At 42.9% G+C, this 18,345-nt stretch overlaps 1 protein-coding gene and 1 pseudogene across 1 annotated transcript in view; both read left to right on the top strand.

The window, feature by feature from the left end:
* The first annotated feature begins 236 nt into the window (after window positions 1-236).
* The window catches only part of LOC100942795 (quinone oxidoreductase-like protein 2), a 35,702-nt gene continuing 17,593 nt past the window's right edge, over window positions 237-18,345 (top strand). Inside the window, exons 1-9 of the mRNA XM_003785813.3 lie at window positions 237-289; window positions 385-493; window positions 2,480-2,576; window positions 4,535-4,593; window positions 5,146-5,211; window positions 5,949-6,058; window positions 6,888-6,969; window positions 11,726-11,907; window positions 14,656-14,884. Of these exons, the coding sequence (XP_003785861.2) occupies window positions 240-289; window positions 385-493; window positions 2,480-2,576; window positions 4,535-4,593; window positions 5,146-5,211; window positions 5,949-6,058; window positions 6,888-6,969; window positions 11,726-11,907; window positions 14,656-14,884 (984 nt within the window). The 5' untranslated portion in view covers window positions 237-239. The remainder of the gene's footprint in view (window positions 290-384; window positions 494-2,479; window positions 2,577-4,534; window positions 4,594-5,145; window positions 5,212-5,948; window positions 6,059-6,887; window positions 6,970-11,725; window positions 11,908-14,655; window positions 14,885-18,345) is intronic.
* On the top strand, window positions 17,130-18,339 carry LOC100943110 (annotated as a pseudogene).

Consider the following 18,345-nt stretch of genomic DNA (forward strand, 5'->3'; position numbering starts at 1 on the left):
TTTCCCCCCTCCAGCAGGGGACGAGTTCTGACGCTCGTACAGCCTCCCACAGGAGAAACAGGGCGCGCTCTCAGTGCAACCGCCGCTGCCCCACCAGGGTTGGACAGCTACAGCTATCCCGGGCCTTCTGGGGACGCCTCAGGAGACGCCCTTCCGCTGTCCCCGGGGCGTGGCGGGAGCTGTCCGGCTCTTCCTGAGGCGCTCTGGCCACTCCCCCGCGCCACTCGTTCCGCTGGGCCATGGCGGCGGTGCTTTGGGGCCGGTGCCTCTCTCGGGCGTGGCTCTGCAGGTGCAGCCCTGACTCTGCCCTGAGACTCGCAAGGTAGCTCCCGGGTGCTCCTTGTGGGGGGGCTCAAGTAACACCGCCTCTGTTCCGTGTTGCAGGAAAGCCGGGCAGAGATGCGGCCGGTACTACCGCGCAGCGCTTTGCGCCGAGCTGAAGAAGTCCTTGACCATTGACGAAGTGGCCCCCCGCCCCGTTAGGCCTCACGAGGTAGGGTGACTGGCCCATCCCTTTTGACCTGCCACTTTTCCCCCGCAGGCTTTCTTCTTGAATCAAGTTCCCAGTTCTTAAGCTAGAGGGCGACCGGGAGACAGCAACACAACTTCGTCCTGGGCTAGAAGGTCCAAAGGGCTGTAGGAAAATTGTTCCCCCAAACACACGAGTGGGCCTCTCTCTGAAGGCTCCAGAGCTGTTGCCTTAGAAACAGAGTTCTGATTTGCATACGACTTTGCGTATGCAAGTTATTGATTTAATGCAGATAAATGGCCCCCATCCTTTGCTTCCTTCCTCTTCAGTGCCAACTTGGAATTATTCGATTGCCTGCCTCCCTCAAACCAGCCTAGTAATGCCCCACCCCGCCGCGTGTTTTCCGTGTGAACACATGCCTTGTACCTGACTCTGATGTACTGCAGTGATTTGAGATGGGATAGTTTAGGGTTGTGAGCATTTCCACAGAAATGTGAAAGGCCTTACCTGTTGACCACTCTGCTAACAGTGTCTTCTGGTGTGAGGAATGGGAAGACACTGACACTGAGAGGGTGAAGCAGACAGCGGGCCTCAGTGTTGGGGACCACAGGTGAGAGGAAAAAATGCAGCTGCTGCCCTGAAGGGTCATTAATATGGACAAGCATGTAATGGCAGCCAGTCTGCTTCCTGGAATTCACATGCTGAAAACATGGTCATCCTTGAATCATCCTCCCTAAATTAAGGTGGAGGGAGAAGCTTGAGAATGCTTGTGTGCTATACACTTATCAATAACTAATATGTCATGCACAGAATGTGCACAGGCCGAGGGCTGAGCTCCTTTGTTCCATAGTTTGTTCAGACATTGCATTGTAAGGAATTAACTCATGAAAACTGTGACTATTTTAGTTTTACTCATCCTTAAATCCTGGTAGTCTAATCCCTGTAGGTGCTTGGCATATGGCAGATGCTTAAAAAATTGTTGATGAATGAATTTTGTAGATAAAAATGTCTTCTTACCAATATGAGCAACTCTGTACTAAATTTAAACAAACAAATAAATATCATTGCTTTTGATCTCAGCCTTCATCTCCTCCTGTGAGTCCAACCCCTGCTGGGATGTGTTGGTCTATGACAGTGCTCTCATATCCATCAGCATTGCTTGGACTTTGTTAAAACAGGTTGGTAGGCTTTCTCTTCAGAATTCTGGTCCAGGATGGGGACTGAGAATTTGAATTTGTAATATGTTCCCAGGTGGAACTGATGCTGGTGGTCTGGGACCACATTTTGAGAACAAGGTTTGGAGAAACTGTTGAGCTCACTGCTAATAGGTCAGCCTCAGTTTTGGCACTACCATGAAACATAGAGACTGGGGGTTTAGCTCTAGCCTCCAGGATTTCAAATTCCCCAAAGACTAACCACGTTATCTGTTAAGGGTTCTGTTAAAACCCTTGAATGGTTTCCCATTGTTCCTAGGTGAAGACTAAGATGCTCAATGAGACCTACGCACCCTTGTGTGGGTTCCCTGTTCTCCCAAGCCCCATCTCTTTCTCTTTGTGCTCTAGGCTCACTGTTTTCTCCTTTGTCCTCACCATGGGGGCTTTGCACATGCTATTGCTTTTGCTTGTACCAAGCCTTTCCACTCCTGTTTTGAATAGTTACCGTTTAGCTGTGGTTAACTAGGGATGTTTTCCTGACTTTCCCAAGAGGTGAAATCCCTACATTGTGTGCTTTCATTGCACTATGCATTTCTTATTTCTGTCTTTAACACTTTTATTGGAGTTATAATTTAACACATACATCTTCATTTTTATTTGGTTACTATCTGTAATTTTTGCTATACTTTTAGCTCTGTGAAGGCAGAAATCTTGTCCTTTTGGCCTCGTGAATGTATACTGGCTCTGACTGAACTATTTGGCACATAGTTGTTCATTAACAATTTTGGTATAATTGAACAAACTTTCTCTCCACAGATGTGTACTGTTTTGCCTTGTTGCTCTGTTTCTTTTGCAGGTCAGAGTTGATGTCCATTTCTGTGGAGTTAACTTTGCTGATATTTTGGTCTGCCGTGGTCAATATCAGGAAAGGCCCCATCTTCCTTTCACACCTGGTGAGTAGAGGGAGACTAAGTGATTACTTCAGGAAAAGAATATACAGAGAGTTTTTAGAACCAAGTGCTTTATTTATTTTTTTTTCCTTCTTTGAGACAGAGTCTTGCTATGTCATCCTTGGTAAAGTGCTGTGGTGTCACAGCTCACAGCAACCTCAAACTCTTGGGCTTAAGCAGTTCTCTTGCTTCAGTCTCCCAAGTAGCTGGGACTACAGGTGCCTGCCTCAATGCCTAGCTGCTTTTTTGTTGCTATTTTTAGCAGGCTCAGGTCAACTTTGAACTTGCCATCCTAGGTGCATGTGGCTAGCGCCATAACCACAGTGCTACTGGTACCAAGCCAGAACCATGTGCTTTGTATCAGGCATTAGGCTGGTGGCTTTTGTCTGCTATCAGCCATGTTTCAGTTAGATGTGTCAGTCTTACTATTGATTAGAATCACTAGACTCTAAGCCACATGAAGGCAGGTTCTGTGCCTATCTTGCTCAATACCCTGCCCCCCAGTGTAGCATTTTACCTGACTCATAGTAGATGCTCAATGAATACTTCATCAGTAAATAAGATAAAGGAATTTTTAATAAATTTTTTTTTTTTTTTTTTTTTGCAGTTTTTGACCAGGGCTGGGTTTGAACCTGCCACCTCTGGCATATAGGGCTGGTGCCGTACTCCTTTGAGCCACAGCCACTGCCCAACAAAGGAATTTTTATACATCATTACAGTCACCAAAATTCTGTTCATCATAATCATCATTGACCTTAGTCATTCCCTTTCTATCCTTGATATTCTCTCAATTTTGTTTCTTTAACAAAGTTTCACAAATGTTGCTTATAGCTACAACTTTCAGTCTCATAAATGCATTCCCAAAGAATTCTAATGCCAAAGGATCAGAGAGAAGAAAAGAGTCTATACAGTTTTTTTAGCTGCCCACTGTCTGATTTTCATTCTACCTAATCTGATTATTTTTAGATCGATTAAACTTAGATATGTCTGAGTTTGTAGACAAATGACTGATTATTATTATTTTTGGGGGGGACAGAGTCTCACTTTGTCACTTCTAGTAGAGTGCCCTGGCATCACAGCTCACAGCAACCTCAGACTCCTGGGCTCAAGTGATTCTCTTCCCTTAGCCTCCTGAGTAGCTGGGCTCTAAGGGAGCCCCCACAACGCCCAGCTAGAAATGATCGATTTTGTCAAAATTTATAGAAAGAGATATAAGTGTAACTTTAGCATGTGTATTTTATGCAGATATATGTTATGAAGGATACAGTGATTGCAAAATAGTTGGGTGTGTTTGGGTTTTAGGATGATTTTGTCTTAAGTGTTTGGTAGTCTCTCAACAGTTGGAACCATTTCCTTCCGTTGATATTTGCTGAAATTCTGGCTGAGGGGAGGAGATCATATTTGGTTGAGTTATTCTCCTGACTGCTTAAGTAGGAAACGCATGATCGTTAAATTAAGAAATTTCAGAGGAAAGGGAAAACCACACCAGTTCATCCAGTTGAGCCTTGTACTGTCTGAGTAAACCTAGTTCATGTCTCTGAGAGTTTCACCAGGGGATAGTCCACCAGGGGAGATATGGAAACAGATAAATGCGATATGATGATTCTTGTGGGGGTAGTGTAGATGCTCAAGTGATCTGAGGCCCAAGTGATCTGGGTCAAAAGTATCTCTATGCTTGTGATTCTCTGTGGTTTTGCACATTTTTGAAATCTTCATTTGTGTCAGGGTATGAACAGGACTGCTGTAGTTTTTCAACTTGTGATTGTGAAATCTTATGTTTACTTTCCTGTGCTTTGGGTATAAAACTTTTAACACTCTTAATTCTCTCCCTGGGGAGGGTGAGGACCACCTAAACCTGCTCAGCTCTAAAAAGCTGCTGGGATAGTTTGTTGATCAGGTTTTTCTCATCTCCATGGTGTTGGGCTTTCGCGATAACCTGACCTTTAAACAATATGTTTTAGGAATGGAGTTTTCTGGGACAGTATTGGAGACAGGCACAGATGTCAGCACAGTGAAAGAGGTAAATTAGTTGAAATCTAGGGAATCAATGTATGTGTAGTTATGAGAACTGTGTTAACCTCATGTGTAGCCAGGGAGTCTGGTTTCTACTGGCCTTTGCCTATAGACACTAAAGGGAAACCCACATGGAAGAAGAAGAAACACATTCTGAACTGGGGGGAGGAAGTTGGTAGAAATCTCTGGTTTCATTAAACTTTATTATAAATAAAAGGCAGCACCTTAATCTTTAATTACCTAGAGGCTAGAGAACTCTTAAGTTTGAGCCTCTTGTGGAAGAAATCAATATTGGGAGTCTAATTCATAACAACCTTTTCCTTACCTTATCCCATCATTATCTAAAATGTGCTTCCATTGGCTTGGCAACCTGGGGGTGGTATTGAGAGAATTCCTGTTTTATTTACTAAGCATTAACTCTGAATGCATAATTAAGGCCACCTTTAATTGTCTTATGGAGCCAATGATATGTATTTTCGTCTTTTTTTGGACGAATTCAGGGAAAGGTGAATGCAAGGCCATGCATTTGAACATATTCTTAATGCTATTTTCCCTTCAGGGAGATCGAGTTATTGGTGTGAGTGGCCTTAATGCTATGGCTGAGGAGTGCATCACCGACCAGAAGGTATCCCCGCCTATCAAGATTAAATAATGTTTGGAGATTTTTTTTCCCCTTTGTTTTCTTTAGTTTCCACTTATCACTCATTTCTCATCCTTCTTTTCTTTCCCCCTTATTTTTGTACTTGTCTATATCTTGTTCCTTAGCCAAACACTTCATTTTTTCAAGTGCTAACCCCCTTTTCTTTATTAGTATGTCAACCTTTGCACAGAGCTTGTTTGTGTGGAGTGTTTTAATGAAGAAGGGCATTTTGTTTTCTGAGTTCCCAATTGGATCATAGGTAGAAAAACAGTTTTTGGTAGAAAAACTGGTTTGAGGCATTGAGCTGGATATAATGGGCTTCTCCCCCCCACAAAACTTATGAAAGAAAGCCTTGGGAATGGAGCCAGCCAGGGTGTCCTGGGAATGATTGCATGGATTGTGAATGTTGCTTGTCCCCTGATGGTGTACAGTACACAGTTTTTTTCTCACATCTTTATTGAGGTAACATGTTCACATCATTAGTCTGCATCTGTTGACTCCTGTGTGAGCCAGATGCCAGCCCTTGAGTTTTAAAGTCTGATGCACCTGAGTCCTGAACTCTGCCACGGGCTTGCTTGGCATTGACTTACACCAGGCTTGGTTATAGGCATGAGTTGCCCTTTGCAAATCAGTCACTCAATCAAGTCATCGTATTTACTGAGCAGCCTTTATGACCAGCTACATGTACTTAATCTGTAAATCACCGTTTTCTCTTTTAATAGAGCCTCTGGCAGATTCCAGAAAAGGTCTCCTTAAGAGAAGCTGCTACCCTACCTATATCTTACAGCACTGCTATTTTGGCACTTGAGCATCGGGCCTGCACACAGCCCGGGTAAGGACTGTAGACAACAGAGGGCTGGATGGTACCCTTTTCTGATAATGGAAGTACCCAAAGATGCCTTGTCCCGCCTCTCCCCTTCTCTTATGTTCATGTTCATTTTGGCTGAGGAGAGGCCAAAAAGAGTTAGTTGCTTGAGCCTGGGGTCTTGACATTGTGTGTGGCGGGTCCTTTTGTCTGAGAGGAAATGATACACTGTGAATTTGGAAAAATAATTCTCTCAAACCTGACTACTCTGGAGATAACCATGTAGAAAACCTGGAAGTATAGAGAGTCAGTTTATTTAAACTTACTTTACTCTGAGTATTTATTTCTGTGAGGCCTTGTTGGGTGTGCCAGTGAGGATAGTTCCAATTCAAAGCTGCTGAAAGTTTCCACTTTGCCTGGAACAGATATACTGTCTCTCGGCCTTTTCAGAGAGCCGAGTCTCAGAATTGCTCTTAGAGAGGTGGGTTTAGCTGTGCAGTGCCATTTCATGATCACTAGAAAATTGGGTAGTATTTAGGATGAGGATGATTTTAGGACAGAATTTGAGGCATGAATGGAGTGGTAGCTTGCAGGAAAGTTTGCCACTGACATGAAGGAGGGATGAAGGAATCTTTTTTCCTGGGAAGTCTTCAACACTGCACCAAATTGGCACTGGTCTACAAGTCACGTCCGTAACCCACCCCTAAAGACTGGAGAACAGATGTACATGAAGGTTTTGAATGAAATGACCTCTAACATTCTTGCTTTAATATGTTTTGGTTCTAAATGTTTGTATAATCGAATTACTGGATCATTTTTGAAGTTTTCTGAAGTAACATTCATCTTTCTCTGGCAGAGAAACTGTTTTAGTGACAGCAGCAGCCGGAGCCACAGGCCTCGCAGTGATAGATGTGGCAACAAACATTCTTCAGGCAAAGGTATCTGGATGTAAGAGTCTCCATTAAAAAAATCCCAACTTCAGTTCTCAAACATGAAATAATTCATTTATTAATTAAAAATTATGTGTAAGGTACTAAGGATATAAAATAACCCAGAGTAGGGTCTTGCCATTTATTTGCTCACAGACTCATCAGGAGGCATGGAGGTACATCCCTCATCCTTTCAGTTCCCAGACCCTGGCAAGATCTGAGTCACTTCATGGCTTTTGCAGATGCTGTTTTATCTACCTGTGATGCTCTGAACCATCTCCCCCTGTGTTTCAGCTTTAAACTCAAATGTCACTTGTTCAGAGAAGCGTTCTCTGTCCCTCAGGCTGGGTCAGTCCCTCCCTCCCACTGTGTGATCTCACAGTACCCTTTGTTTATCTTTCATCATGTACACCTCAGTGTGTGGTTACACTTTTACTTGTGTTATTACTGGATTAATGTCTCCCTCCTACTCGAATATACAACCCATAAAGGCAGTGACAGGATCTGTTTATCACGGTAGTCCTAACACCTAGTGTAGTGCCCAGAACAGAGTAGGCACTTAGGAACTATTTTTTTTTCTTTTTTGGAGGGGCGGGTTTCATTACCTTTATTATCAATATGTAATTGATCAAAAGATTATTATATAATTGGTATTATTATTAAATACAGAAAGTAAAATTTTATTTGAAATGCATTGGTTTTTCACTTTTATAGCTACAAATACCAAAAAACCTTGTTCACATAAATACCTAGAAAGAGTGGAAGAAATTTTGCTATAGGAATGTCAGTCCACTTTTTTACTCATTTAGAGTTATATGCCAAAATCACACAGTGAAGTAGCTAGCATCAAAAGTTATTTTTAGACTGGGTACAGTGGCTCACACCTGTAATCCCAACACTTCGAGAGGCCAAGGCAGGTGGATTGCTTGACCTCAGGAGTTTAAAACCAGCCTGAGCTAAAGTGAGATCCTGACTCCACAAAAAACAGAAAAAAAATAAAAGGGCCCGGCATTGTGGCTGGTACCTGTAATCGCAGCCTCTTGGGAGACTGAGGCAGAAGGATTGCTTAAGCCCAAGAGTTCAAGGTTGCTGTAAGCTATGGTACTCAACCCAGAGTGACAGAGACTTTGTCTGAAAAGAAAAAGAAAGTTGTTTTTAGTTATCTATCAGCTGACAAATGCTTCAATTTTGTTAAAAGCAAGAACTGGAAACCATGGGACAGGAAAAGGACTTGCTACCCAGAGTCATTCACTCTCCTAATAATATTTCTTATTGTTCCTTTGCTTGTTAACCGAGAGCTTTTCACACATCAGATGCACAACCAGCAAGACTCAGAATCAGTAATGGTTATACCTTTTTTTAAAGTAGGAGAAGAGTGATTGAGAAAGGGAGCACCTTGAGTACAACTGTAATTTTTAGACTGATTAATTTCTGGAAAGAGGACACAGAAAGTCAAGGATCTAGAAATTTTCACCAATTTGAAGACCACTAGCTTATCTGCCTTTCCCACCAAAATGGTAGCATTATCAAAATTAAAAATTAATATTAAATTATATTTATTCTTGGATAAGAACTATTTCTTAATGAATGAATGAATGCAAGAATGAATGAAAGAGTGAAATGAAGACACATGTGTCTCTAGAAGCATCTCTCTGAGGCTGTGGGTGTCAGAGAAAGGGGACTTCTTGGAGAAGGTGTGCATTTCAGCTGACTTCTGAAGGACTGGGTAGCAGGCGAATAGAGGAAGAAGGGGGTGAAGGCCATGTTAGTGGTGGTGGGACATATAGGAAGACAGAGAAATGGGAACTAGTACAATGCATTCAGGGAATTGCACATGGCCTCTTGAGAACCAAGAACCTGTGGCGGAAAAGGTGGAGGATAACTCTAGAGAAGTGGGTAGAGGTAAGGTTGTGAGGGGCTTTGTGTGGGGCTGAAGAATTTGAACATTTATTGGAAGCTATTAAGGATTATAAAGTAAGGAAGTGACATGATCATCTTTGCACTTTGAAAATTTTGCTTTGAAAGCCATGGGGTGATGGGTAGGGCCAGGTCAGGGGTAGTCTGGAAGCAGAAGAACTGGCTCTTAAAGGAATCCAAGCCAGAGGTGAGGATACCTAAACTAAGGCTGTAGAAGTGATGAATTGAGAGATGCTGAAGTGGGAAATAATAGAGAACTGTGGTTACTGCAGTGCGTCCTGCTACAGTCGGCCTGATGAAGGTTCCAGCTCTGCCTCCAGCTTAGTTGCATTACTTTCCTCATCTGTAAAGTAATGATTTCTTCATGGAGTTGTGGGAAAATTGAGATTACACGTGCAGTGCCTATTAGAGGGTGTGCCGTGTCAGTAAGAATGTCTTTAAAAAGAATCCTGTTATTATTAGACATTGAGTGGGAAGGAGCAAACTAAGTTAACTTGGGGAATTTCTGTTTATTGAGAACACAGCAGGAAATGGTGAGTTTAGTTTGGGATGAGCTGAGTGTGAGGTTCCTGTGGAGTGTGCAGATGGATATCCTGAAAGCAGCCAGATATTTGTGTTTGGAGATGATTGGGTTGGCCTGGAATTTCTTTAGGTGACATCGCCCCTTTCTCATATTAAGTTCCTTTTGGGATAGATGTGTGAGTTCTGAAAGCAATCTTAGAGACCAGGAGGCTCCTCAAGTGATTTAACACATTTCATGGTTCCTTTTTTTTTGAGACAGACTCTCACTCTGGGTAGAGTTGTAATGTCATAGCTCCCAGCAACCTCAAACTCTTGGGCTTATAGGCACCCCCTCACCCCACAACGCCTGGCTAGTTTTTCAATTTACATTTCATGTTAAAAGGATGGATTTTTAGCTCCTTTTAGGGGGAGGGACCATGATTGATTTTATTGTCTCTAGAGCTATTGACTATTTCACATTTCTAGGGTGATAAAATTATACCGTTTGCTTTAAGTAGTTGTAAGAGGTTAAGTAGAAAGAAAAGTTTGCTTTAATTCAGGTATAAAAATTACTCTAAGCTGTATTTTCTTTAGCAGCGATAAGGGTTTTAAACAAAAGCAAACAAAAAAATGTTACTGTGTGCCACCTACTTGGAACAGGTCATGATGATAATACCTTCTACCTACAGCATTTCGTAGGTTTCCAAAGTGCCTCCACAGTAATTATCTCACTTGCAATCCATACAAGACTCCTGGGAGATGGGTCATGTAAGTGCTTATTATCCCTATTTCACAGATCAAGAAAGTGAGGCACCTACAGAGAAAATGATTCACAGCAGGTCTCAAGGAAACCTAGTGAGAATCTTAGAATTCAAATCAGGTGTCTGTCCCTCCTCCAGTGTCTGCCACCGTGGCACTGTGTGCTGATAGCCTTCAGTGAATTGCAGCTATTGCAGGGTTCCCCCAGCGAGTATCTGAGGGTCGTGTTCAGTCAGGAATGAGTTTGGAATCTCTTAATGTCATTGATGCTCTTGAGGTGTTTAAGCGCAAGATTTGAGGATCACTTTGGGGTCAAAGTGCTTGGACTGGGGGAGTGCTGCCCAGTGATGAGGCAATGCTTGAATGTTTTTATAGCTTTTCTAGAGGCTTCACACCCCAGATGTCCCCTGAGGAGTGGCTCACAGCCATTTATGCCATCTGTGTTGGGCCCTAGGCATGGTTTCCTCCTAAGGCGATGGAGTAGAAAAGCATAGACTTTGGAGTAAGGCAGCAGTGAGTTTGAATAGTTGTTCTAACACCTGCTGCCTGGACAACCCTGAGTCTGTGTTTCCATCCATAGAATGGGAGTAATTATTCCTCCCCCATATGTTCTTAGGAGGTTTAAATAGAATAAATGATTGCATATGTGTAACAATAGCTTCAATTTATCTAACACTTTGTTTTCTAAGTGATTTATATACAGCATTCCATTTAATTTTTAAAATGTCTTATTTTACTGATAAAGTGACTGGAATTTAATGAAACTGTGGGCAGTATAAAAGGTTAATGGCAGGAACTCTGGAGATGGATTGCCTGGGTGTAGGTCCCAGCTCTGCCTCCTCGTGTGACCTTCCTTGAACAAATTATGTAACTTCTTTGCCTCAATTTCTTTGTCTACAAAATGAGGAAAATAACAGCATATATTTCATTGGTCTATTATGATTAAATGAGTTATCAATATATATTAAAACATTTAGAATAGTGTCTGGCAAGTAGCAACCCCTGCATTAGTTTTTACTAAGTAATTTGCCTTAGGTAACACAGCAAGTGAGTGGCAGAGCCAGGATTTGAACTAAAGTCTATCTGACTTTACCTTCTTTCTTAAGCATGTTTCACTTTCTGGGAAGCCTTCCCTGATCTTCTAGATCTAGACTGGGTGCCTCTCATTTGCACTTCTGGAGCCCTCTGTGTTTCCCCCTTTACATTGCTGTATCTTGTTTCCTTGACTCTCAGTTTGGTATCCAGTTTGTGTCCTTAGTACTTAACTCATAGTTGGTGATCAGTAAATGGTGGTTTTCATTTATATTTAGAGAAGACTTTCTGCATATCTTTGAAACCATCTCCTGGACAGACCTGTTGGAGTTCCAGGATTCCTCAAAATGTGGACCTCATGGCTAGGGGGGCATGGAGGGGCCAGAGGAAATGTCTGTGTGTTGGACCTGATATGTGGGTTCAGATCTGACATTAGGGCAGCAAGGCCACATTGGTTTCCTTGAGTAGCACCCTTTGGCTGGAGGTAGGGGAGGTGGGGGTATCCCCCCCTTGTGATGTGATCTGGACTGTCAGAAATCTTGTGTTCTTTATGCAGGTAATAGCTGTTGCCGGAAGCGATGAGAAGTGCAAGCTGGCGATGCAAAGAGGTGCCCAGTTTGGCATGAACTACAACCAAGGCAGCCTGAAGGAGGCAGTGAGGAAGCTGGTGGGGAGCGATGGGATAGATGTGGCCATCGACATGGTGGGAGGAGATGTCTTCCTGGAGTCTCTCCGCAGGTGCGTGGAGCAGTCTGTCTGGAGACGGCTAGATCCAGGGTGCTGCTGAAACCTTTCCAGACCTCTGTCTTCCTTCTGGCCTCACTTCTCTCTGCTTTGCTGTTCACTTCTCCTGTAGGCATCAGCATCAAGGAGAACAGCTGAGTGGGTGGATGAAAAGGAATAGCAGCAGAGAAAATCAGGAAATGCTTAAATATAGCAAAAACAAAATACCCAACTGGAAAATATCCAAAAAACGACTGCAGGCTCTGTAGTTGGCAGTGTTAAATGCTTTAGAAATTATACATGTGTTAAATTCAGCTATGCCAGCCCCCACTAACTACTTTATATACATGGATGTGGGAACTCTTGAGGAGATCATTGTTAAGATGTTAGAATTACTGAGGCAGCAGAGCAGCCGTTTCCCCAGTTCTCTATGAACTAAGGTACAGGCCCTTCTGATCCTACTGGTTCCTGAAGCAGCCAGCACTGTAGATACTTCCTTGACTTATTTTATTAGAGATTCGGTAGGGCTGTTTTATCACATCAGTTCTCATTCTGTTTTCAGCCAGGGATTCTAGAGTATTCTCAGTATTAGTTTCATGTCTTGTGTCATCCTGGCCAGCATAATTTCATAGTTTATCTCAGATTAAAGGAGAAGAAATGGAAGCAGAGAGAGCAGCCTGCCCACAGAAGGGATCCAGTTGGTTCTCTGGCCCTGAGTTGAATGATCATCATTGCACCGTGCCTCTGTGCTTAGAGAAGAAGCAAAGAAAGGGCTGTGCAGACTGAGTGTAGGGTCAGGACAGAGAGCTGGTAAAACTCACCTGGGCCTTCCCTTCCTTCTTGCCTTCTGTATAATCATGTTTTGATAATAGCTTCTCATTTCTTAAAAAAAAAAAAAAAAACACAAAACAAAAAGCAAAAACCAAACATAGAGATACAAATCTTATATCAAACATGTTTACGAAAGTTATTTTGTAACTCGTTGCTTAGCAATGATACTGTACTTTTCATAATGGGCGACAGAAAACTTGTGAGTTTTTGTCGATTATTCAAAATTGTATAAAGAAGCACATGGCTTAATTAGGAAGTCATTGTGTAAAGCAAATGATCCTTCCTTAAAGTGCTTATCTTTTTATTCCTGCTTCCTAAGTTGAAAATCTGCAAATGGAGATGTCAGTTGTTTATACCCAACTGCCTCCCACAAAGTGGTCGAGGCAGTTAGGGAGCCTTGATTCTCAAGTGGGTACCCTTGTAAAACCGGCTAGTTCTTTTAGCTCCCTAATACCTTGCTTGATGGCTTATTATTATATTTTCCTACTGAGGAGCCCAAAGTGGTAAGGATGGTTCAAACTACGAGTTTGTAAGGTCAAGCAGAGTTCCCAGTTGTGACTTTAATACATGTTGCTTATTTTTATGATGGTAAAATATGCATAACCTAATGTTTATCATCTTCACCATTCATAAGGGTGCAGTCCATTGGCATTGAATACACTGATATACACTGATAACATTGTGTAACCATCCCTGACAAAAATTCTGTATCTACTTTCCTCTTCCCCCAACCCCTGGTAACCTCTGTTATGCTTTCTGTCTCTATCAATGAATGTATATAGGTTTTTTTTTGAGACAGAGCCTCAAGCTATCCCCCTGGGTAGAGTGCCGTGGCATTACAGCTCACAGCAACCTCCAACTCCTGGGCTCAAGCGAGTCTCCTGCCTCCGCCTCCCAAGTAGCTGGGACCACAGGCGCCTGCCACAACGCCCGGCTATTTTTTGGTTGCAGCCGTCATTGTTGTTTGGCGGTTCCAGGCTGAGGATTCGAACCCGCCACCTTAGGTGTACATGGCTAGCGCCTTAGCCGGTTGAGCTATAGGTGCAGAGCCGTATATAGGTTTTAAAAAACTACTTTTATTGTGGTAAAAAACAACATAAAATATACCATCTTAACCATTTTTTTTTTTTTCAGTTTTTGGCCAGGGCTGGGTTTGAACCTTCCACCTCTGGCATATGGGGCCAGTGCCCTACTCCTTTGAACCACAGGTGCTGCCCCATCTTAACCATTTTTAAGTGTACAACTCAGTAGTGTTAAGTATGTTCACATTGTCGTACGACAGATCTCCAGGATTTTATCATCTTGTGAATCTGAACCTCCAAACCCATCAAAAAACTCCCTTTCCCTTCTCTCTAGCCCTTGAAAACCACTACTCTACTTTCTGTTTCTATGAATTTGATTACTTTAAATACCAGATGAAAGTGAAATCATATACTATTTGTCTTTTTGTGTCTGGCTTATTTCATTTAGCATAATGTCCTCCAAGTTCATCCATGATATAGCATGTGCCAAGATTTCCTTCCTTTTAAAGGCTGTATAGTATTCCATTGTATAGATACACCACATTTTGTTTATCCATTCATCCTTTGATAGACACTTGGGTTGCTTCCACATCTTGGTTATTTTGAATAATGCTGCTGTGAATATCAGTATGAAAATATCTCTTTGAGACCCTATTTTCAGTTCTTCTCAATGTATACCAGAAGTGGAATTGCTAGAGCTATTTTTTAACTTGTTAAGGCACCTATATTGTTTTCTGTAGGCGTTGCACCATCATATAATTCCACCAACAGTGTGTGAGGGCTTTAATTTCTTTATGACCTTGCCAACACTTGTTATTTTCTGCTTTTTTTTTTGATAGTAGTCATCCTAATGGGTGTGAATGTATATTACTTTTTTATAATTTCTTTTCCTTCTCCTCTTTACCCGCAGCCTGGCATGGGAGGGCAGGATTGTGGTGGTCGGATTTGCAGGAGGAAACATTGCTTCTGTGCCAGCCAACCTTCTACTCCTGAAGAATGTCTCTGCCATGGGCATATACTGTGGTCGATACAAAGATAAGAACTTTCCTGTCTTCTCCAAGAGCCTATCCTCGGCTCTTCAGTACTGCCAGCAAGGGCGCATCCAGCCATATGTCGGAACGGTTTTCAAGCTAGAGGAGGTGAGATGCACTTAAGGGATTTGATGCAGATGAGGCCAGCAAATAATCTGCATCAGACTGCTGGATACTTTTTCTCTTCAGTCTTCCTTTTATGGAATGAGAAAATGAAAATACAGCACAGAGTAGTGGAGTCTCACAGGCTTCAGGGTCACAGGTTATATGACTGTGGACTCAGGCCCAGTGTGAAGCTGAGTCTGTGCAGGCCGTGTGAAGTTGCATTTTGAAAGCTCTGTCTACATGGCTGGTATCTCAAATAGAGGGAACTTGTGGCATTTTAGAAAATAATTTACACGTATTGCTATGAACCTTGAACTTCACAACATGTAAGCCTAAGAGGGAGTGCTTGACTTGACCTTTGATTTTAAAATACAGCAGCTTTAAAGTCCAACCAGATGATGTAAGCTGAGATTCTGTCAACAGAACACTGAATCACGCCTGGCATCATTGTAAGACTATAATTCATCCATTCGTCATTGTAGTTAATTTTATTGGCTACTCGCTTCTTTTTTTTTTTTTCATTTCCCCCAGTCTCATTAACGTAGCTTAAACTTCCTCCAAAGTGTGATTATGTGCATGTACATGCAATATAATTGTAAATGTGAATCTGTTAGGCTTCCATCGTGAAGTCCTTATTATTTTTTTGGCTTAATTGGTTTTGATGTTCAAAAAATTGTCTTGGTAACTCTACTTAAATGTAGATGGAGGCAATATTTTGTCCAAATGCAGATCAGTGGAGTCCAAGCTGTTGGTGCCAGACTTTATCGCTTACCAACCTTCCATTTTTAGGTTTTTTTCCTGTGGCGAGGCACATTCTTTTCAAACAGGTTTTCTTACTTCTTTATCTTTTTAGTATGTGAGTCAAGAAGTTAGCATTCCGTGGTGATGAGAACCTGATTGACCAGTAGAAAATTGGTGGGATTCTAGCCACAGCTTTGCCCAGTAGCCCTGCAATTTTGAGGAGGTCCCCTTTCCTTTCTGACCTTCTGTTTTCACATCTCTAAAATTAAGGGATAGAACATTATCAGTAGCTTTCAGACTCTGCTTCTGGAGCTGCATTAATGATGCAGAGGTGGGCAGGTGTAGACTTGAGCAGCCTGGGCTCTGGGTCCCATCTCTGCTAAGGTCTGGGGAGAGGCACATTTTTTACTTTTTCGTTTGTGTTTTTCTTTTAAGAAAGTATGGCTTAAACACTTGAAAACCACCAGTTTAAATAGTGTCTGGATCCCCTTCCATCTTGTGTCTTTTATCCTGTAACTTCCAAAGGGAAGTTTGCTTTACCTGGGGCTACAGGTGTTGATAAAGGACAGGGAAGCGCAGAGGTGAAAACAGGTGTCAGTTTGGGCATCGCATCTCTCTTGATGTCTTTTAGGTGCCACTTGGGCGTGAAAGAAAGCCAGAGGTGGATTATTGTTTCAGTTATCCATGTTGAAGTTCTCTCTCCTCGTCAGCAGGCATTGACTATGTAATTGCTCACCGTCTGTCAGTTTCCATTTGCCTTTCTCTTGTCCAGTGAGGACTCTGCACTGCGCATGGGATTTTTACAGCTCTTCTCACTCCGCTGAGCTTGGTGTTACCAGGCGGCTCTTTACGCCATGTCGCCTAACACATTTCAGGCACCTCATTCATACACCATCCATTCTTCATTTCTTCTCCTTCTGTTTTTCCTTTGGATGTGTAAACCATCTTGAGGAATAATGTAATAATGACAGCTCACATACATTAGGTGCTTACTGTGGATCAGTAACTATGCTAAGTCCCTTATATGCATTATTTCCTTTAAACTTCCCAGCAGCCCTTGGAGGTATGAATCATTTTTTCACATTTTACAGATGAAGAAGTCAAGGCTTGTAGAAGCTAAGAACACCGCACTGATATGTAGTAAGTGGCAGGGTAGACATCCAGTCCTTGTCAGTCTGATGCTATAATCTGGGCTCATTATGGCTTTGCCAGACTCTCTTCTCAAACAGGCCAAGAAGCACTTCTTAAAAACCTTATTCTAGGCTGGGTGTGGTGGCTTATGCCTGTAATCCAAGCACTCTGGGAGGCTGAGGTGGGAGGATCATTTGAGTTCAGTGCCTGAGCAAGAGTGAGACCCTGTCTCTACTTAAAATAGAAAAAATGAGCTGCACATTATAGTGGGCACCTGTAGCCACAGCTGATTAGGAGGCTGAGGCAGGAGGATTCCTTGAACCCAGGATTTGAGGCCGGAGTGAGTTATCACACCATGGCACTCTAACTTGGGGCAACAGAGTGAGACTCTGTCTCACAAACAAACACTCCTGCCCCCTGCCCCGCCTCCTACTGGCTGCCCACCGAGAACCGTTGAGTCACCGTGAGGCGACTGGCCTGGCGTCCTTCTAACCTGCTGGCTTGACTCCAACGGGCGACTCCCACGTGCTCTGCCAGACGCTGCGGAGGCTCAGTATGCCGCTACTAACGCCTCAGTGTTTGAACCATCTCATCGTTGACTTTGACGTGGGGTCCTCCAAGAAGGTTACTCTCACAGTGCTCAGCCAGGAGCAGTCGGAAGGGGTTGGAGCAAGAGTCCGCAGAAGCATTGGAGGACTTGAGTTTAAAAATCTAGATCCATTTTTGCTGTTTGATGAATTTAAAGGAGGTAAACGAGGTGGATTTCCTGATCACCCACATCGAGGTTTTGAAACAGTACCTTGCCTCCTGAAGGGGGCAGCATGGCTCATGAAGTCTTCTGTGAACACGTTGGTAAAATGGACCCAGGAGACCTACAGGGGATGACTGCAGGCGGGGGCATCCTGCACGCTGAGACGCCTGGCTCAGCGGACCCCGCCCAAGGCTTACAACTTTGGGTTAATTTGAGGAGCTCTGAGAAGATGGTGGAGCCTCAGTATCAAGAACTAAAAAGTAAAGAAATCCCTGAGCCTGCTAAAGACGGTGTGACAATTGCGGTCATCTCTGGAGAAGCCCTAGGTAAGATTTATACACGTACACCAACTTTATATTTGGACTTGAAACTAGACCAAGGCGCAACATACCCAGCCTATTCCTAGAGGGCGGACAAGCTTTATTTACACCATCTCTGGAGATGTATACATTGGACCTAAGGACACATGAGAGAAAATATAGAACCACACCATACAGCAGTGCTCGGGGAAGGCAACAAAGTTTAGGTGGAGAACAGGATGGAAAGAGAAGCCACTTTGTCTTAATTGCTGGGGAGCCATTAAAAGAACTGGTTGTCCAACATGGTCCATTTGTAATGAACACCAGTGAAGAGATTTCTCAAGCCATTCTTGATTTCAGAAATGGAAAAAATGCATTTGAAAAGGCCAAAACCTGGAAATCAAAGATTGGAAATTAGTGAAGACCACAAGAGGAGGTCTCCATGCTTCCTAGAATTTGGTCATTTGTAGCATGCAACTATTCAAGGCCTTTAGTTTCTAAAGCTGACTTAGCCACACTAAAGTGGTAACCTGGTTTATGTA

This window comes from Otolemur garnettii, unplaced genomic scaffold, assembly GCF_000181295.1.
Source record: "Otolemur garnettii isolate 467f Iridium unplaced genomic scaffold, OtoGar3 scaffold00016, whole genome shotgun sequence".
Taxonomy (NCBI): Eukaryota; Metazoa; Chordata; class Mammalia; order Primates; family Galagidae; genus Otolemur; species Otolemur garnettii.